The 22,034-nt window shown below is 43.2% G+C and overlaps 1 protein-coding gene across 2 annotated transcripts; it reads right to left on the bottom strand.

Annotated features, from left to right (window-relative positions):
- Positions 1-7,654: 7,654 nt before the first annotated feature.
- Positions 7,655-20,862, bottom strand: LOC308330065 (uncharacterized protein). 2 transcript variants are annotated; one of them, XM_080784713.1, is made up of 3 exons: positions 20,728-20,862; positions 8,174-10,130; positions 7,655-7,921 (listed from the first exon to the last, which is right to left on the bottom strand). In XM_080784713.1, exons 1-3 carry the CDS (start codon positions 20,804-20,806, stop codon positions 7,684-7,686), a joined length of 2,274 nt encoding a protein of 757 aa, XP_080640839.1. In that variant the 5' UTR covers positions 20,807-20,862; the 3' UTR covers positions 7,655-7,683. The 2 variants fall into 2 exon arrangements, with proteins under 2 accessions (XP_080640839.1, XP_080640838.1); XM_080784712.1 differs by having other exon boundaries at positions 7,655-10,130.
- Between the last annotated feature and the right edge of the window lie 1,172 nt (positions 20,863-22,034).

The raw sequence follows: 22,034 nt of genomic DNA, 5'->3' as shown, positions 1-22,034 counted from the left end.
TCTCCTGTGTGAATTCTCTGGTGGCTTTTCAGAGTACTGTTATCGCTGAACCTAGTCCCACATTGGTCACAGCTGTATGGCTTCTCTCCTGTATGAATTCTCTGGTGATTTTGTAGCATAAATTTCAGCCTGAAGCTTGTCCCACATTGCTCACAGCTATATGGCTTCTCTCCTGTGTGAATTCTCTGGTGGCGTTTCAGAGTACTGTTATCGCTGAACCTAGTCCCACATTGGTCACAGCTGTATGGCTTCTCTCCTGTATGAATTCTCTGGTGATTTTGTAGCATAAATTTCAGCCTGAAGCTTGTCCCACATTGCTCACAGCTGTAGGGCTTCTCTCCTGTATGCATCATCTGGTGATGTTTTAGATTACCTCTCAGGCTGAACCTAGTCCCACACTGGTCACAGGTGTAGGGCTTCTCTCCTGTATGCATTATCTGGTGATGTTTTAGATTACCTCTCAGGCTGAACCTTTTCCCACACTGGTCACAGCTGTATGGTTTCTCTCCTGTATGAATTTTGTGGTGATCTTTGAGATGACTGCTTTGGCTAAACTTTTTCCCACATTGGTCACAGCTGTATGGCTTCTCTCCTGTATGAATTCTCTGGTGTTGTTTTAGCATATCTCTCAGCCTGAAGCTTGTCCCACATTGCTCACAGGTGTAGGGCTTCTCTCCTGTATGAATTCTCAGGTGATCTTTGAGATGTCTGTTGTTGCTGAACCTAGTCCCACACTGGTCACAGCTGTATGGCTTCTCTCCTGTGTGAATTCTCTGGTGGTTTTTGAGACCACCGATCTCGCTGAACCTTGCTACACACTGGTCACATTGGTAGGGCTTCAATCCTTTATGACTTCTCTGGTGTCTTTTTAGGTTACTGCTCATGTTGAACCGTTTACCACACTGATCACAGTGGTATGGCTTCTCTCCTGTGTGAATTATCTGGTGAATTTTGAGACAACCGCTCGTGCTAAACCTTTTCCCACATTTGTCACAGCCGTATGGCTTCTCTCCAGTGTGAATTCTCTGGTGTATTTTGAGACCACTGATCTGGCTGAACCTTGCTCCACACAGGTCACATCGGTAGGGCTTCTGTCCTGTATGGATTACCTTGTGACTTTTGACATAACCGCGCGTGCTAAACCTTTTCCCACATTGGTCACAGCCGTAGGGCTTCTCTCCAGTGTGAATTAGCTGGTGTATTTTGAGAGTACTCTTCATGCTGAACCTAGTCCCACACTGGTCACAGCTGTAGGGCTTCTCTCCTGTATGAATTCTCTGGTGACGTTTGAGAGTACTCTTCATGCTGAAGCTTGTCCCACACTGGTCACAGGTGAGAGGCTTCTGTCCTGTATGAATTATCTGGTTTTGGTCGAGATGTCTATTTCTGCTGTAGATATGTTTGAGTTGGGCAGGAGAGACCTCTGGGATGGAGAATGAGGAGAGAGGGGGACAAAAACAGAATGAAATGTTTTAAAATAACATGCAAGCTGTGTTGGACTGGAGCTGCTGCTGTCTCTCTTTCTGTCACATGACTGATGATGTGCGCCACACACGCATTATTTGTGTGTGTACACACACACATACACACACACACACACACACACACACACACACACACACATACACACACACACAGGATCTATGAGACCAAACAATGAATCATAACAACGAATGATGCCCATCATGTCACTGAGCCCGTCTCTGTCCACTGCTCCGTTCCTTTGTTCAACCATACTACTTATATGGAGAATTACCATGCGTGTCTATGCACGAGCAATGTATTAATGTGTGTGTGTGTGTGTGTGTGTGTGTGTGTGTGTGTGTGTGTGTGTGTGTGTGTGTCCATATATGGAGGACAATTAAGGGTGAAGGTTATAATAGTTTGGTTCATAAATATAATATAAGTATAACTAAATGCATTTAAAATTACATAAAAAGGAACGTAACTTTTTAGGATTCCAATTCAAAAACGGCAAAAGAATAATCAGGATTTCATTTCAAATATAGCAAAATAGCTGATCTGTAAGCTCAAAACGCGTCGCTTTGCAACGCGTTTTGAGCTTGTAGATCGGCTATTTTTGCTACGACAGTAATATGCAGAGTGGCCCTCTGGAGTGAGTGTGGAACTAGTGGCCCTCTCCATCGTCAAAGCTGCCCACCCCTGGCCTACATGATGAAGAAGCAGGATGTGTGTAGGCAGGGCACGTGCTTAGAAGCAGGGTCTGCCTGTGAGAGCCAGTGTCTGGAGTTTGTAACATGATCGGGGGTTTAAGGAGTAGGCCTGGCGAGAGTTGCGTTGCTACGATACGATCTGATAACCCGATGGTCAGGTCAGGGGGAGTTAAAGCCACGCCACATTCCTTCTTCAAAGATCCACTTATGTAACTATAAAAGTTAGGCAGTGAGGCACACAGAACTCAGCTATAACGGCTGGAGGACACACCCACGGGGAATTAATCTGCTTGGATGATGATGTGACTGGCGGTACAATTTAGGCATTTAGCAGACGCTCTTAATCCAGAGCGATTTACAATAAGCAAAAGCAAAAAGCATGGCAATACATCACATAGGCCTACATAAAAACTAATATCATGAAACATGCGTAGGCCTAAGCTAAGAATGTAACAGTGGAATATCTATATAATGAAACTATACATATAAACTACATAATATACTTAGTATAGTTTATATGTAATTAATTATATGTAATCAAACTATACATACTATACTATACAGTGCTATGACTACATAAAATGAAAGTCTGTATAAGTCACTGTACGGTTTTTGATTGATTGATTGAAATATTTATTAACAGTTTGTAGAATTACAGTACATTTCAAGCACAAACTCAATACAAAGACTGTTAACTGTGAGTGGACGGCCCAATTAAGCATTACACTTGTTTACAACAGGGTCCACATTGTTCAATTCATCAAAACATTTAGAGACGTACAAATAGACACTTCTATGTAGTTAAAGAACAGAACAGGAATTCATCATATAGGAAGCAAAAAGGGAAAAGATACATATACAGTGAGGGGGAAAGGGGGGGGATCCAGATTTTCAAGGCCATGATTCTGAAGAGGTGGGTTTTCAGACTACGGAGGAAGATTGGGAGTGAGGCTGCGGTTCTGATTTTTATGGGAAGTGCATTCCATAGTTTTGGAGCCAGAAGGGAGAAGAGTTTGGGACGTGTGGAGCGTTACAAATACAATAAATGTAATTTGCACGAAACTCAGTGTCTGCGCCTCTGCAATATAGCGACAGTTTGTGTATACATGCGTGCTTTCTGACTGTTGAACACTAAATCACAGTGTACAGTGACGTGAAAACATGCACATACATACCTATTCTGTGTAACTTTATCACAGGCTGCTTCAGTATCATGGCTGCCTGGTAGCTCTGCCGCTGTTTCTCAGCTGAAAAGCTGTCGGACGACATCTCTCTTTTAAAAACTCCAAACGGTCCATCTCCTTCGGTCCTCTCTGATGGTTCTGATTTGAGGCCCGCTTTTACCGTCTGGGATGACATGCTGTGGTCCTTCTTGACTCAGTCCTCTGCTCTGACTAATCTCTCCCAGACCAACACTGAACAGAACAGTGAGAACAGTTGCTTGCCTTACATACAGCCAGAACAAAGGATCTGACTCTCCGCCCAGGTTTTAAATGGCGGGTTACTACTAGTGTATACCGCCACCTACTGGATGACTGGATGCCTTGCGGCACATTGGTGCATCGCACAGGTTGAGACTCAATTAGTATTCATTCTCAGTGCAAAAAAAAGGTGGCGTAGTCATACAAAAGTAAATCCTTTGGTACACTTGGTTACATAATGATATACAGTGGTGGGCACCACACCACCATAGGTATCCCCTTGCTATATTCTTCAGTTCATTCTACCTGCTAGAAGGACCTTTATTATACCCTGATCTCAGATCAGCGGGTATAGCTGGGTGGTAGACGGTCTACCACCCAGTGGGCTGAGACGGTGCGACCCTTCCCTTCCCCCTCTCCCGATATGTCCTCTAGGTCAGTGGTTCTCAACCTGTGGGTCGGGACCCCCATGGTTGTCCCCACGTTATTTTATTTTCTTTATTTATTTATTCATTCATTCATTCATATATTTTTATCACACAGGTCACACATTTGGACAAATTGTCAAATAAGATAAGGAAGAGGCAAACATTGTGAAAATAGATGTGTTTGTATTCATCGGCTATTTTCACAATATTCATCAGACTATGATTATTTATTTTATTTTTTGCGGGGGAGCAGTTCAAATATGATCATTTTTTTTGGGGGGGGGGGTCCCCAGTTCAAATATGATCATTTTGGGGGGGGGGGGGTCCACAGTTAAAATATGATCATTTTGGGGGGGGGGGAGGTCCCCAGTTCAAATATGATCATTTTTTGGGGGGGGGGGTCCCCAGTTCAAATATGATCATTTTGGGGGGGGTCCCCAGTTCAAATATGATCATTTTGGGGCTCGTGGTCTGAAAGAGTTGATAACCACTGCTCTGTGTCCAGGAAGTTCCACATCCAATACCATCTTTATCCTTTCTGATTTACCTTCCATATAGCATGATTAATATTAACCATTGCTATAAACACCAGGCAGGAACATCCATTATATTTTGCACATCTCCATTAGATTTTTCTTCCTTTCGTGCAGTGCAAAGCACTGTACCTGCCTGTCGAAGGTACAGTGGGAGTTTATTAAACTACAGAGGCTGCCTGTCGAAGTTAGAGTGGGAGCTTGTTCCATGCCGACGGCCCGTAGAAGCAAAAAGCTGCTTCCCCGTATTTTTTAGTTGCCATTTTTTTTGGCAAAGCGAGCAGGCCAGCAGTGGAAGACCTTAGGGGGCGGTTTGGGACATATTTAGGCAGGCAGTCATGTAGGTAGGAATGTGCGAGACCATTGAGAGCTTGTTACAATAGCAAGATGGGTGTCTTTGAAATGTAAAGCTGTGTTATTTCCAGTGTTATATCCAGTGTTATATCCAGCATATGGAGAATTTACGTCAGCAAATCGGCTATTTTTGAGGGCCTCCTATACACAGGTTTAATGTTTGTTTAGTAAACGCATTGACAATGCAGGGAAAACTTACGTCATATTGTGTCATTTACGTCATATTGTCTCTTTATTGTTAATGGCGTTCAATGTCTGTGTTGGCACCGTTTGTTTTACATCACCATTACATCACCTATAATCAACATGAGTTAGACTTTAATATATTAGCGCCCCTCACTTCACACGGGTGTGATTTTTTTTGTCCTACACAAAGATTAAATTCCCATTGACAATGAATGGATGATGTACGATGGTAAGAACGCCCCTCACTTCACACGGGTGTGATTTTTTTTAAATGTACAGCCGCAATTTAACCCTGGAGCTGCCGTTCATACAGCCTTAAAGGGACACTTCACCCTTTTTGCAAAAACCTGCACTGGGCTCACTTCCTTCCTGGACTAGATGTTGTCTCAGTAAGACAGCCCTCCCCCCTATCCACAAGGAGGAGCAGTGCACCAAAGACAGCAGGCTCACTGCTACAATCTAAAATATCTAAAACCACATATTACACACATAAAGACCCCCAGGAAAGTGTTCTAAAGCTTCTAAAGGTCATTTACATATGTTTTTTTTAGCAAAAAGGGTGAAGTGTCCCTTTAACGTTCAGGCCCCTTGAGAACTGGACCTCTGGGTTCTGTATGAATGGCAGCTGGAGGATGACATGGTGCATGTGTGAGTACCAGACAAATGGTGCATGTGTGAGTACCAGACAAATGGTGCATGTGTGAGTACCAGACAAATGGTGCATGTGTGAGTACCAGACAAATGGTGCATGTGTGAGTACCAGACAAATGGTGCATGTGTGAGTACCAGACAAATGGTGCATGTGTGAGTACCAGACACACAAAGAAATAAGAACAAAAAACTTTGCAACTGCTAGAATATCTTCACCATTGTCTTCATTTTAGGAAATGCATTTTTATAATTGAACACGAGCTATGAAACCCTGACCCAAAATAATATTTTAAATAGGCTAGTGTTTACATGGATATGAAATATGAATACCTGTATGACAAGTCAGCTATGAGGTGAGGGAGAATATATATATTATTATTTTGGGCTGAGTTAACTCACGGGTCAAATATGACATCCTTCATTGAATGTCTTTCCTCCTGCTCACAGACCAGGTGGTCAACAATAACACATCAGATCAACATTAAGGAACATTTCTGTCAAGAGTTATAAGATTAAGCTTTAGGAGAAACCTGTTGACATATAACCGAGAAGGAAATAATGATCGAGAACTCCTAAGCCAATTAAGACCAATCAATCAGTATCATTTTGTATCACCTTTATTTCATTTCATTTTATTTCGCACATATAGTGTATCACAATACAGTAGCCCTACAAATCATAATAGATAATAATTAATTTGTCTTTCATACCTATCTGATACACCCATGACGAAAAGAAACAGGAAGAAGATTAAAGTCTTATAAACACCTGCCCCCTTTTCACTCAAAAGTTAATTTTTACTTTAACCCATTCTGACCGGGAACCCATTTCGGTGTCAGCATCATGTTATGCTTTAGCTATTGAAAAATAGCAGATCTACAAGCTCATAGCGCGCCACCGAGTGGCGCGCTACGAGCTTGTAGGTCTGCTATTTTTGAAAAATCGAAGAACGACTGACATTTTTCTAGAATCTGATCTCAGGTCAGAATGGATTAATCAGACCAGTGTGTGTCCAGTGGAAACCTCGTATGAATCTGTTCTCAGGTCAGAATGGGTTAATGATTGACTCATACACCTCTAAACAAAACCAAAAAACAAACAAAACTAAATTAAACAACAAAAAACTAAAAAGAGTAAAACAATACAAGCAAGAAGTTGAGCATTAACCCATTCTGACCGGGCACCCATTTTGGGTTAGCATCATGTTATGCTTTAGCTATTGAAAAATAGCAGATCTACAAGCTCATATCGCGCCACCGAGTGGCGCGATACGAGCTTGTAGGTCTGCTATTTTTGAAAAATTCGAAGAACGACTGACATTTTTAGAATCTGATCTCAGGTAAGAATGGGTTAATCAGACCAGTGTGTGTCCAGTGGAAACCTCGCATGAATCTGATCTCAGGTCAGAATGGGTTAATGACACGTGCAAGAAACGATCGCTAACCTATTCGTCGGCTTCATATTGCCTAAATATTAGGTTTTTGTAATTTATTTTAAATCGGCAAATATTTGTACAACCCTTTAAATTGTCATCCAGAGAATTCCAGGTTCTTTACTGCATGTCTTCCCCCCCCCCCCACATCTCTCTCCCCATTTCCTGTCAGCCTGTCTGTCCCTCCATAAAAAAAAGAAAAGTTATTAAAATCACCCAATAAAACAAATTAAAATCACCCAATAAAACAAATAAAACATATCTCGGGCAACTTGGGTTCTTCAGGCAAAGGCTAAATAAACCCCAAAAAGTGTTTTTCTTTTGGGTTTCTTTTTTTTCTTTTTTGCATTGAACATTGAAATGTAATCAATTTCTGGTTTTCTTTTAGGGGTTATTAACCAATAAACCCAATCAAGTATAAATAATGTACCATGGTTAAAATAGGCCATATTTAATACATTTACAACGTTTGACGAGGGAGCTTGTAGATCAGCTGCTCTCTGACTACATGACATCTTTAGAGAGTCCTGTATGAGTTATCTGGTGACGTTTGAGATTACCGCCCTGGCTGAACTGTTTGTCACATTGGTCACAGCTATATGGCTTCTCTCCTGTGTGAATTCTCTGGTGGCTTTTCAGAGCTCTCTTCTGGCTGAACCTAGTCCCACACTGGTCACAGCTGTAGGGTTTCTCTCCTGTATGAATTATTTGGTGTCTTTTCAGAGTACTCTTCTGGCTGAACCTAGTCCCACACTGGTCACAGCTGTAGGGCTTCTCTTCTGTGTGAATTCTCTGGTGGCTTTTCAGAGCACTCCTCTGGCTGAACCTAGTCCCACACTGGTCACAGCTGTAGGGCTTCTCTCCTGTATGCATCATCTGGTGATTTTTTAGATTACCTCTCTGCCTGAAGCTAACCCCACACTGGTCACAGGTGTAGGGCTTCTCTCCTATATGCATTCTCTGGTGATGTTTTAGATTAACTTTCAGGCCGAACCTAGTCCCACACTGGTCACAGCTGTATGGTTTCTCTCCTGTATGAATTATTTGGTGATCTTTGAGATGACTGCTTTGGCTAAACCTTTTCCCACATTGGTCACAGCTGTATGGCTTCTCTCCTGTATGAATTCTCTGGTGAGCTTTTAGCATATCTCTCAGCCTGAAGCTTCTCCCACATTGCTCACAGGTGTAGGGCTTCTCTCCTGTATGAATTCTCTCGTGTTTTTTCAGACCACTGTTCGTGCTGAACCTAGTCCCACACTGGTCACAGCTGTATGGCTTCTCTCCTGTGTGAATTCTCTGGTGGTTTTTGAGACCATCGATCTCGCTGAACCTTGCTACACACTGGTCACATTGGTAGGGCTTCAATCCTTTATGACTTCTCTGGTGTCTTTTGAGATTACTGCTCATGTTGAACCGTTTACCACACTGATCACAGTGGTATGGCTTCTCTGCTGTGTGAATTATCTGGTGAAGTTTGAGATATTGTGATGTTCTGTACTTTGCTCCACACTGGTCACAGCTGTATGGCTTCTCTCCTGTATGAATGGTCTTGTGGCTTCTGAGACCTTCGATCTGGCTGAACCTTGCTCCACACAGGTCACATCGGTAGGGCTTCTGTCCTGTATGGATTACCTTGTGACTTTTGAGATAACCGCTCGTGCTAAACCTTTTCCCACATTGGTCACAGCCGTATGGTTTCTCTCCAGTGTGAATTCTCTGGTGTCTTTTTAGAGTACTCTTCATGCTGAACTTAGTCCCACACTGGTCACAGCTGTAGGGTTTCTCTCCTGTGTTAACTCTCAGGTGATCTTTGAGTGCCGTGTTCTTTCTGAACCTTACTCCACATTGGTCATGATGGTAGGGCGTCTCTCCTGTATGAGTTCTCTGGTGAAGTCTGAGAGTGCTCTTGCGTCTGAACCATTTCTCACATTGGTCACAGTTGTAGATCTTCTCTTCGCTATGAGTTATCTGGTGGCTTTTGAGAGTACTGTTCTTGCGGAACCATTTGCCACATTGGTCACAGTGGTAGGGCTTCTCTCCTGTGTGAATTCTCTGGTGGTTTTTGAGAGTACTGTCTCTGCTGAACCTGATCCCACACTGGTCACAGGAGTAGGGCTTCTCTCCTGTGTGAGTTCTCTGGTGACGTTTCAGAGCACCTTGCCGGCTGAAGCTTGTCCCACACTGGTCACATGTGTAGGGCTTCTGTCCTGTATGACTTCTCTGGTGTATGTTGAGACTATTCCTGTGGCTGAAGCTTGTACCACATTGGTCACAGGTGTAAGGCTTCTCTCCTGTATGAATTCTCAGGTGACGTTTCAGAGAACCGTTCTGGCTGAAGCTTGTCCCACAATGGTCACAGGTGTAAGGCTTCTCTTCAATATGAATTCTCTGATGAACTTTGAGAATATTGTTTGATCTGAACCTTGCCCCACACTGATCACAGGTGTAAGGCTTCTCTCTATGAATTCTCTGGTGAAGTTTCAGACCACTGCTCTGGCTGAACCTAGTTCCGCACTGGTCACAGGTGTAGGGCTTCTGTCCTGTATGAATTAGCTGGTGTTGTTTCAGAGTACTTCTTTGCCTGAAGCTTGTCCCACACTGGTCACAGGTGTAGGGCTTCTCTCCTGTATGAATACCCAGGTGTTGTTTCAGACCACTGCTGTACCTGAAGCTTGTCCCACACTGGTCACAGGTGTAGGGCTTCTCCCCTGTATGAATCCTCTGGTGACGTTTGAGAACATTGCTGTGCCTGAAGCTTTTCCCACACTGGTCACAGGTGTAGGGCTTCTCCCCTGTATGAATTCTCTGGTGACGTTTGAGAGAACTGCTTTCCCTGAAGCTTGTCCCACACTGGTCGCAGGTGAAAGGCTTCTGTCCTGTATGAATTATCTGGTGTTGGTCGAGATGTCTATTTCTGCTGTAGATATGTTTGATTTGGGCAGGAGAGACCTCTGGGATGGAGAATGAGGAGAGAGGGGGAAAAAAACAGAATGAAATGTTTTAAAATAACATGCAAGCTGTGTTGGACTGGAGCTACTGCTGTCTCTCTTTCTGTCACATGACTGATGATGTGCGCCACACACACATTATTTGTGTGTGTGTGTGTGTGTGTGTGTGTGTGTGTGTGTGTGTGTGTGTGTGTGTGTGTGTGTGTATGAGACCAAACAATGACCGTCACTACCGTCATAACAACGAATGATGCCCTCATCTTCCTATTCTCGAGACCTAAATATCAAAATAGTCATGCCCGGGGATACCCGGGGAGGCGGTCTCACCACATAAGTTAATATAGTTTTGGTTTTTTCATTACTTGCGCAAGCAGAGCACGCAAGTAATAATTCCGCCCGGTCTCTTCAACGTGACAGCCGTCAACCATTTGATGGGTATGCAAAAAAACAGCAAATCTGTGCCTGGTTTGCTGGGACCAGACTACACAAATGACCATATGTCTTACGTCATCATTTAGAGCTAGTCATACGTATACTATACACATAATCAGTAAAAATAAAATAGCAAATTGTGCCTGATCTGCTGGGACCAGAGTACGTGGTGTGTATATGTATGACTAGCTCTCAATGATGATGATTTTTTGCATACACATCAAATTGCGCACTAGTAGCAAATAGTTACACCTAATGATTATACATTTCAAACGTTCCTTCACAGAGATACTGAGATGTGACAGTTTACTTGCGCGCTCTGCTTGCGCACTAGTTGGCCATTTATGGCCTACTAGTGTGCAACAAGCAAGTATGCACTCGGCAGAGTGCAGTTCTTGTTACAGTTTAGTTTTAGTTAGTTTTGGCTTTTTTTCCCTAATTCAGTTAGTTCTAGTTAGTTTTTAGAGCGGGTTTGCTAGTTTTTATTTAGTTTTTATTTTGGTGAAATGCTTAGTTTTAGTTTAGTTTTAGTTTTTTTCGTACTTTGGTTTATTTGTCAGGTAGCCTATAGGATTAAAAAACATCAGAGTAAGTATTGTGTAATAAAATCTCAAAAAATATACCATTTAAAAAAATATATATACTACAACAAAAGTGAGGGAGGGCAGAATCCGTTTTACCGGCCCGGCAGGCCTGCCGGTAAACAGGGCCGGCCGGTCCTTAAAAGGGCCGGCCGGTCCTTAAAAGGGCCGGCCGGTAAAAAGGGCCGGTAAAAAGGGCCGGTAAAAAGGGCCGGTAAAAAGGGCCGGCCGGTCCTTAAAAGGGCCGGCCGGTCCTTAAAAGGGCCGGCCGGTCCTTAAAAGGGCCGGCCGGTCTTAAAAGGGCCGGCCGGTCCTTAAAAGGGCCGGCCGGTTGTAAAAAGGGCCGGCCGGTCGTTTTAAGGGTCGGCCGGCCGGATTTTTTTTCTTTCCAAGTTAATTTTTTTTTTTTTGTAACTCTGTCATTTCTCAACCGTTTTGGATGGGGGTGGTCTCATTTGAATCGTGCCGCCCCCCCGGGGGCATCCTTGGGGGTCTCAAAGTTGGGGGACCCCCCGGGACCCCCAGGGACCCCCAAATGGTAACTCTGTCATTTCTCAACCGTTTTGGATGGGGGTGGTCTCATTTGAATCATGCCGCCCCCCCGGGGGCATCCTTGGGGGTCTCAAAGTTGGGGGACCCCCCGGGACCCCCAGGGACCCCCAAATGGTAACTCTGTCATTTCTCAACCGTTTTGGATGGGGGTGGTCTCATTTGAATCATGCCGCCCCCCCGGGGGCATCCTTGGGGGTCTCAAAGTTGGGGGACCCCCCGGGACCCCCAGGGACCCCCAAATGGTAACTCTGTCATTTCTCAACCGTTTTGGATGGGGGTGGTCTCATTTGAATCGTGCCGCCCCCCCGGGGGCATCCTTGGGGGTCTCAAAGTTGGGGGACCCCCCGGGACCCCCAGGGACCCCCAAATGGTAACTCTGTCATTTCTCAACCGTTTTGGATGGGGGTGGTCTCATTTGAATCATGCCGCCCCCCCGGGGGCATCCTTGGGGGTCTCAAAGTTGGGGGACCCCCCGGGACCCCCAGGGACCCCCAAATGGTAACTCTGTCATTTCTCAACCGTTTTGGATGGGGGTGGTCTCATTTGAATCGTGCCGCCCCCCCGGGGGCATCCTTGGGGGTCTCAAAGTTGGGGGACCCCCCGGGACCCCCAGGGACCCCCAAATGGTAACTCTGTCATTTCTCAACCGTTTTGGATGGGGGTGGTCTCATTTGAATCGTGCCGCCCCCCCGGGGGCATCCTTGGGGGTCTCAAAGTTGGGGGACCCCCCGGGACCCCCAGGGACCCCCAAATGGTAACTCTGTCATTTCTCAACCGTTTTGGATGGGGGTGGTCTCATTTGAATCGTGTCGCGTCCCCGGGGGAGTCTTTGGGGGTCTCAAGGTTGGGGGGCCCCCAGGGACCCCCAGGGACCCCCAAATGGTAACTGTCATTTCTCTACCGTTTTGGACGGGGGTGGTCTCATTTGAATCGTCTCGCCCCCCCGGGGGCGTCTTTGGGGGTCTCAAGGTCTCAGGGACCCCCAAATTGTATCTACTTTTTTGGACGTGGGGGTTAGCTTGTTGCACTTACTCACTCATCATTTTCATTGTAATGGATTTATTGACATTCAATTCAAATTGTCATTTATTTAATCATGATGCATTTAATTTGTATAACAGCATTTTAAAAATCAAATCCTCTTAAAGTTAATTTAGACTAAATGTCAAGGCAAAAATTGTGTTAATATTTATTCATACATTTTCTATGATGAATTATACAGTTATTATTATTATTAATTATACAGGGCGCATCGGACGTTGTGATTTTTCAGGGAGGCCGCCAACTCGTGACAGGGAGTCCTAAAACTGCTGAAATGTTTTGAAAAAATGTGGATTATTTTTTGAAACATTTTTTTTTTCAAATATGACAAGATGTTTCACTTGTGCTGTATGCTTCATTATGTAAAATGTGTTTGAAATGAAATGTAATGTGACATGTTTTGAATTACATTGCGTTCAAGAAATTGTCATTGTCTTAATATTATTATGTGAATTTGATATGAATTGATTTGCCAATGTAGTTGCTAATGAATGAATGTATGAAATACTTTCTTTTATCTCATGCATAATTGTAATGTTTTAAAAAATGAAATAAAAATGTAAAAAAAAAAATGCATGAGAAAAAAACGGGTCTTCGCTCTTCGCGCATGCGCACATCTACAGTACCCTGTTGAATGCATATTCCATACACTTGAATATAAACACATGGTTGAGATAACATTGTTCATTTGTGTCTAACATCAATGGGAACTAGAGATGCTAAGTGCTAACATTGATAACAGCTAAAGTGCATTAATGGCAAACTTTTTTTTTAAATGTTATTTTTTAGCCTATATTGTGTATGGACACAATAGCTAAATTTTAGACTGTATCATTATTGTATATTATATTTAAAAAAAATAGACAGACAAACAGACAGACAGATAGATTGACAGGCAGGCAGGCAGACAGGCAGACAGTGTGTGCGTATACAGTGTGTGTGCGTGGGTGCGTGCTTCATCGTATTTATTATTATTATTATTAATAATAATAATATTTATACTTCATTGTATTTAATATTATTATTATTATTATTATTATTATTATTACTATTACTATTACTATTACTATTATTATTTATATTTATATTTATACTTTATTGTATTTATTATTATTATTATTATTATTATTTATATTTCATCATATTTTTATTATTATTATTATTTTATCTCTTTTCCTACTTGGATCCGTAGCCACTGTCACTGCCTGGTTTGTCCATCTGTACCTGCATGCATAGATTGATTGCTCAGTAGGGCCAAGTTAGGGCCCTAGGAAGGAGGGAGAAAGGAAGGAAGCAAGGAAGCCCAGTAGGGCCCAGTAGAACCCAGTAGGACCCAGTAGGACCCAATAGGGCCCAGTAGGGCCCAGTTAGGGCCCTAGGAAGGAGGGAGGAAGGAAGGAAGGAAGCAAGGAAGGAGTGTGAGTGTGAGTGTGTGTGTGTGTGTGTGTGTGTGTGCAATGCAATTGGGGTACTTGGTATGCTAAATGATGTATAGGAGTCGAGTGGCACACACACACACACACACACACACACACACACACAAACACACACACACACACACTCACACTCACACTCCTTCCTTGCTTCCTTCCTTCCTTCCTTCCTCCCTCCTTCCTAGGGCCCTAACTTGGCCCTACTGGCCCTACTGAGCAATCAATCTATGCATGCAGGTACAGATGGACAAACCAGGCAGTGCCAGTGGCTACAGATTCAAGTAGGAAAAGACATAAAATACTAATAATAATAAATACGATGAATTAATAATAATTTCGAGATTTGTACTACTAGGATAAATAACCTGCACCGCGGCAGGCAAAATAAAAATACCAAAGTCAACCTTTTACGTCGCAAATGGGTAGCTATAGACCCGACGAGTCATCAAACCGCCACGAGGAGTTCTAATATGCCGACGTATTCATCAAACCGCCACAACGTATAATAAACCGCCATACAATGTATTAATTAATAGTTGCGACTTACGTCAACCGCCTTTAACAGTTGTATTGAGTTGTACTTGAAATGTACTGTAATTCTGCAAACTTAATAAACCAACCAATCAATCATGACTTGAAAAAGAAGACACTTTAGTGGCTTGTATATCTGCTGTTAATGGTGCGTTTCGTCTATTTTTGTTTTTACAGTAAAATGTACCTGCTTTGCACTACTGCATGCTTCAATGAGGAATGCTAACAACAGAACCATGCTAGTTAGCTAACACATCGTACGGACTGGTCTATTTTATTGTAACCACAGTTTACATTAGTGTATGTGTTTATTTCTAGTTTTATATAAAAGCAACAAAATACATTTTCGTTGTGGCTTGACTGTTTATTGCACAGTAATTGAGTAATTAATTGCACAGTTTTGTCGGGTAACGGCGAGCCTTGTCAGAGGGAAATAGATTGGTTAAATGTCCATTACTGAAAAGTGTGTGTGTGAGAGAGCTATAGTAAGAATAATATGCAAATTGTTCTCTCTGTCTCCCTCCCATAAATAAATATCATGACAATGTCAAGATTTACCATGTGGGGATCCCCGAACCTCCCCCCGATAATGCGCCCATAGAGGCAACACGATTCCAACCAACCCCTGTCCAAAACAGTTGAGAATTGATAGTTACCATGGGGGGGTCCCCGCACTTTGAGACCCCCAAAGACACCCCCGGGGACGCAACACGATTCAAATGAGACCACCCCCATCCAAAACGGTTGAGAAATGACAGAGTTACCATTTGGGGGTCCCTGGGGGTCCCTGGGGGCCCCCCAACCTTGAGACTCCCAAAGACTCCCCCGGGGACGCGACACGATTCAAATGAGACCACCCCCATCCAAAACGGTAGAGAAATGACAGAGTTACCATTTGGGGGTCCCTGGGGGTCCCCCAACTTTGAGACCCCCAAGGATGCCCCCGGGGGGGCGGCATGATTCAAATGAGACCACCCCCATCCAAAACGGTTGAGAAATGACAGAGTTACCATTTGGGGTCCCTGGGGGTCCCCCAACTTTGAGACCCCCAAAGACGCCCCCGGGAACGCAACACGATTCAAATGAGACCACCCCCATCCAAAACGGTAGAGAAATGACAGAGTTACCATTTGGGGGTCCCTGGGGGTCCCCGGGGGGTCCCCGAACCTTGAGACCCCCAAAGACGCCCCCGGGAACGCAACACGATTCAAATGAGACCACCCCCATCCAAAACGGTAGAGAAATGACAGAGTTACCATTTGGGGGTCCCTGGGGGTCCCCGGGGGGTCCCCGAACCTTGAGACCCCCAAAGACGCCCCCGGGAACGCAACACGATTCAAATGAGACCACCCCCATCCAAAACGGTAGAGAAATGACAGAGTTACCATTTGGGGGTCCCTGGGGGTCCCGGGGGGTCCCCCAACTTTGAGACCCCCAAGGATGCCCCCGGGGGGGCGGCACGATTCAAATGAGACCACCCCCATCCAAAACGGTTGAGAAATGACAGAGTTACCAAAAAAAAAAATTAACTTGGAAAAAAAAAAAAAAAAAAAAAAAAAAAATCCGGCCGGCCGACCCTTAAAACGACCGGCCGGCCCTTTTTACAACCGGCCGGCCCTTTTAAGACCGGCCGGCCCTTTTAAGACCGGCCGGCCCTTTTAAGGACCGGCCGGCCCTTTTAAGGACCGGCCGGCCCTTTTAAGGACCGGCCGGCCCTTTTAAGGACCGGCCGGCCCTTTTAAGGACCGGCCGGCCCTTTTTACCGGCCCTTTTTACCGGCCCTTTTTACCGGCCCTTTTTACCGGCCGGCCCTTTTAAGGACCGGCCGGCCCTTTTAAGGACCGGCCGGCCCTGTTTACCGGCCGGCCTGCCGGGCCGGTAAAACGGATTCTGCCCTTGCTGACAAAAGTTCAGAAATGTCACTTAGGTCCTTTATTTCTAAACTTTGATAATATCAATTGGTTTATGTTTTATATCATTTTAATCGTTGATCACCTGTAGGCTACATACAACGAGGTATAGTCTGTATAGATTGTAAGGATCGGGCATCCGTGGAATGAGCAACACAGCTAAGCGGGTGGGTAGCGCCCCCCAAAAATGTGTATACCAACCCTTGCTTGGAGTTGCTTATAGCTAATGGATTGGATGATTGCACTTACAGCACAAGCTGAGCCCAAGCTGATCCCACAAGTGTTCAATTGGGTTGAGGTCTGGACTCACGGCCATTCCATCCTCTCCACTCCTACATTGTGGAGGTACTCTGTGTTCCTGGCTCTATGGGGTGAGCGTTGTCATCCTGGAGGATGGCGTTAGGTCCCAGATATGGGATCGCCACTGGCTCCAGAAACTCACTGCATTGAGATTGCCTTTAATGATGACAAGTTCTGTCTTGCCCCGTGAGAGAGATACTGTTCCATACCAAACCACGCTGTTGTGGTGAATGTTTTGGGGGCGCTATACCCAGACATTTATCTGTGTTGCTCATTCCACGAATGCCCGGTCCTTATACAATAGGTCTATATACCCTTCAGACGTGCTCCGCGTATTTTACCATCATCCTTTTCCACAAGGCACTTCCTTGCGTCTCTCTCCAAGTAACATGCAGTCAGTTTCAGGCAGTGCAGAATGTAAACAAGCGACGTAAAGCGTGGCTATACATGCTGCTGCCGTACGCTGCTGAAAACTGTCGTAAAACTTGTTGGAGAAATGAGGAAATTAATCGAATTAATTTAAAAGGTTAATATTATTAAATATCCGAAAGGCATATAAATATTGATAAAAACTAAAACTACGGGAATTTTGTCTATAATTTCAGTTCTTTTTTGTTCGTTTTGTGAACACACAATACAGTTATATAGTTTAGTTATAGTTTATTTATTTATTTTTAGTTTAGTTAATTAGTTAATTTAGTTTAGTTTCAGTTAACTACAAGGTTTTTTTTAATTCTAGTTTTCGTTCTTTAGTTAGTTTTAGTTAACTATTATAACCTTGTGGCCTACATATACATTATTATTCAGAATTATTATATTATATCATAATACTATAGTTAGGTGAATTATTGATTTCAGAAATGATTGATTTCAGCTTATTACTATAGGATTAGAATGTTATTGTCTTTTTTATGTCCAATGTATTTGTATTTAGTTCATAACTAAATGCATTTGAAATTAAATAAAAAGGTAACTTTTCAGGATTCCAATTCAAAAACAGCAAAAGAATAATCAGGATTTCATTTCAAATATAGCAAAAATAGCTGATCTGTAAGCGTTTTGAGCTTGTAGATCGGCTATTTTTGCTACGACAGTAATATGCAGTGTGACAGTGTGGCTCTCTGGAGTGAGTGTGGAACTAGTGGCCCTCTCCATCGTCAAAGTTGCCCACCCCTGGCCTACATGAAGAAGAAGCAGGATATGTGTAGGGCATGTGCTTAGAAGCAGGGTCTGCCTGTGAGAGCCTGTGTCTGGAGTTTGTAAGATGATCAGGGGTTTAAGGAATAATAGTTAATAATAGCCCCCATGATGAATTAGACCTGAATATGTAGGCCACTAGGCCTACAGTAGCTCTGATCCATAGCCTTCTACTGCTTCTACGATTCTGCCCTGCGCAGTATAAGGCTATGGGACTTTCAGTTTAAAATCTCAAATCGAAATCAGACCAGCCTCTCCTCTTTAGCGTAAATAAAAAGAACGTTTTTGCTACTCACCAAAACAAAGGCGGGTTGTGTCATTAGAAAGCCTACTTTCCTTAGTGGATGCACTCTGAGCCCCCCACCACACGTATAAACGGTACTTTTTGGCCAAAAGGGGATTTTGTTTCCTCCGGGGAAAAAAATACTTTTAGTTACTCCAATGCGCTCTCTACCGATATTGCACAGAGAACTGCCTCATAGAGAATATTTTTCCCCCAGTGAAAAGAAATCCCTTTCTGCCCAAAAAGTAGCCTACCTTTTTATACATGTGGTGGGGGGCTCAGAGTGCGTCCACTAAGGAAAGTAGGCTTTCTAATGACACAACCCGCCTTTGTTTTGGTGAGTAGTGATGTATATTTTGATAGCTTATATGCCTCTCAACATATGTCATAATTGTACACATATAGCCTAACACTTCATCCTATAGTTCACACGCAGGGAAGCAGAGTGAAGAGGTCATTTAGAATAGCAAGTCACTAAGATAGCCTAGGGACACTTTAAGAGAGTCAGTGTGCAACAGCTGTGAGATCCTGCTATATATAGTGGACATTGTGATGTTTTACCACTGAAGAATGCTTTGAAAATAAGACCACCTGTGGTAACTTGTTGACAAGAGGCAATAGAGCCTTAAGGGTCAAAACACACACATACACACACACACCCAGTACCCTCACTAAAAACGCCGGGACAACACTCCACACGTCCCAAACTCTTCTCCCTTCTGGCTCCAAAACTATGGAATGCACTTCCCATTGCAGTCAGAACTGCAGCATCACTCCCAATCTTCCGCCGTAGTCTGAAAACCCACCTTTTCAGACTCCATCATGGCCCATAGCACTTACCCCACCCCCTTAGATAGCATTTCTGTAGACTATAGCATTTGATACAGACTTATAGCATGTTATGTAGACAGCACTATAATTGCATTGTATGTAGTCATAGCACGTCATAGTAGGCTACATAATGTATAGCATAGTAGTATATATGTATAGTTTATATGTATAGTTTCATTATAGATATTCCACTGTTACTTTCTTATCTTACGCATGTTTCATGATAAATGCTTTTATGTGATGTATTCCCATGCTTTTGTTCTTGCTTAATGCAAATCGCTCTGGATTAAGAGCGTCTGCTAAATGCCTACATATGTAAATTGTAATTCTTGTCTTTGCAAGTTTGCATTGACTTTGTAATGTAATCGCACAGCTCTAACCATCCAAGTCTGAACGCACGTTAACACCTCTTTTGTCCGGGGGCGGGTGGGCCGCGTTGCCTGTCCCCTTGTAGGCCTACACATGCAGATCAGGCATTCAAATGCTAATCTTGTTTTTACCTACCAGGTAGGCTATAGGGTACAGTAGCCTACTGTAGGCCTACAGCTGCTTATAGGCTATACTTGTTCACAATGAAAACGAGTAGTAGCCTTACTAGCCTACCAGATGACTCAGTGCCGCAATCATGGCATTTAAACAAACGTTGCTCTTATAATCTAAACACTGTGACACGTTTAAAGAGTGTTACAAATATAAGTGTTTAGAACGCTTGGGTTTAGGGTGGCTATAGAAAAAAACAACTTTTTTCCCCCGTTGCGGTGGGGGGGGGGGGGGGGGGGTTACGTTGCTACGATACGATCTGATAACCAGGTGGTAGGCCTAATGGTCGGTCAGGTCGGGGGAAGTTAAAGAGTTAAAGACACCTCACATTCCTTCTTCAAAGATCCACTTATGTCAATACTATAAAAGTGAGGCACACAGAACTCAGCTATAACGGCATGGTGGACACACACACACCCACGAGGAATTAATCTGCTGGATGATGATGTGACTGGCGGTACAATTTAGGCATTTAGCAGACGCTCTTAATCCAGAGCGATTTACATACAATAAGCAATAACAAAAAGCATGGCAACGTAGGCTATACATCACATACAAGTAATATCATGAAACATGCGTAAGCTAAGAGCGTAACAGTGGAATATCTATATAATGAAACTACACATATAAACGATGCATTACATGATATACTATATAGGCTACTATACATATATATGCCTACTATAAAGTGCTATGACTACATAAAATGCAAAGTAAAGTCTGTATAAAATGCTGTTTAAGTCTACATGAAGTTCTATCTAAGGGGCTAGGCTACTACGGGCCATATGGAGTCTGAAGAGGTGGGTTTCAGACTAGCCTATACGGAGGAATACAATGAACGTAATTTGCATGAAACTCAGTGTCTGCGCCTCTGCAACATAGCGACAAAGTTTGTATACATGTGCTTTCTGACTGTTGAACACTAAATCACAGTGTACAGTGACGTGAAAACATGCACATATTACATACCTATTCTGTGTAACTTTATCACAAGCTGCTTCAGTATCATGGCTGCCCCGTGGTAGATCTGCCAGCTGTCGGACGACATCTCTCTTTTAATAACTCCAAACGGCCCATCTCCTTCGGTCCTCTCTGGTGGTTCTGATTTGATGCCCGCTTTTACCGTCTGGGATGACATGCTGTGGTCCTTCTTGACTCAGTCCTCTGCTCTGACTATTAATCTCTCCCGGACCAACACTGAACAGAACAGTGAGAACAGTTGCTTGCCTTACATACAGCCAGAACAAAGGATCTGACTCTCCGCCCAGGTTTAAATGGCGGGTTACTACTAGTGTATACCGCCACCTACTGGATGACTTGGTGCCTTGCGGCACATTGGTGCATCGCACAGGTTGAGACTTATTCATTCTCAGTGCAAAATAATGATATACAGATACAGTGGTGTCTACTGTATCTACTGTACATAATGATATAATGATGATATACAGTGGTGGGCACCACACCACCATAGGTAAACCCTTGCTATATTCTTCAGTTCATTCTACCTGCTAGAAGGACCTTTATTATCATCCTACATTGAATCTCTTTCCTCCTGCTCACAGGAACATTAAGGAACATTTCTGTCAAGAGTTATATAAGATTAAGCTTTAAGAGAAACCTGTTGACATATTATAACCGAGAAAGAAATAATGATCAAATATGATTATTTTTGGGCGGGTCTCCAGTTCAAATATGATTATTTTGAGCGGGTCCCCAGTTCAAATATGATTATTTTGGGCGGGTCCCCATGCAGTTCAAATATGATTATTTTGGGGCGGGACACAGACACACAAAAAAATAAGAAAAAAACGTTTGGAACTGCTATAGAATATCTTCACCATTGTCTTCATTTTAGGAAATGCATTTTTATAATTGAAAACGAGCTATGAAACCCTGACCCAAAATAATATTTTAAATAGGCTGGTGTTTATGGATATGAATACCTGACAAGTCAGCTATGAGGTGGGGGAGAATATATATTTATATATTAGTATTTAAACTCACGGGTCAAATATGACATCCTACATTGAATCTCTTTTCTCCTGCTCACAGACCAGGTGGTCAACAATAACACATCAGATCAACATTAAGGAACATTTCTGTCAAGAGTTATAAGATTAAGCTTTAGGAGAAACCTGTTGACATATAACCCAGAAAGAAATAATGATCAAGAACTCCTAAGCCAATTAAGACCAATCAATCAGTATCATTTTTTTGTATTTGTTTATTTTGACGTGCATATTAATGGACATTACATATACACATATACATTACAT

Source organism: Protomyctophum bolini (assembly GCF_963924005.1).
Source record: "Protomyctophum bolini genome assembly, chromosome: 15".
Lineage (NCBI taxonomy): Eukaryota > Metazoa > Chordata > Actinopteri > Myctophiformes > Myctophidae > Protomyctophum > Protomyctophum bolini.
Note: the sequence above shows the minus strand (reverse complement) of the source record. Positions and strands in the feature narration are given on the sequence as shown.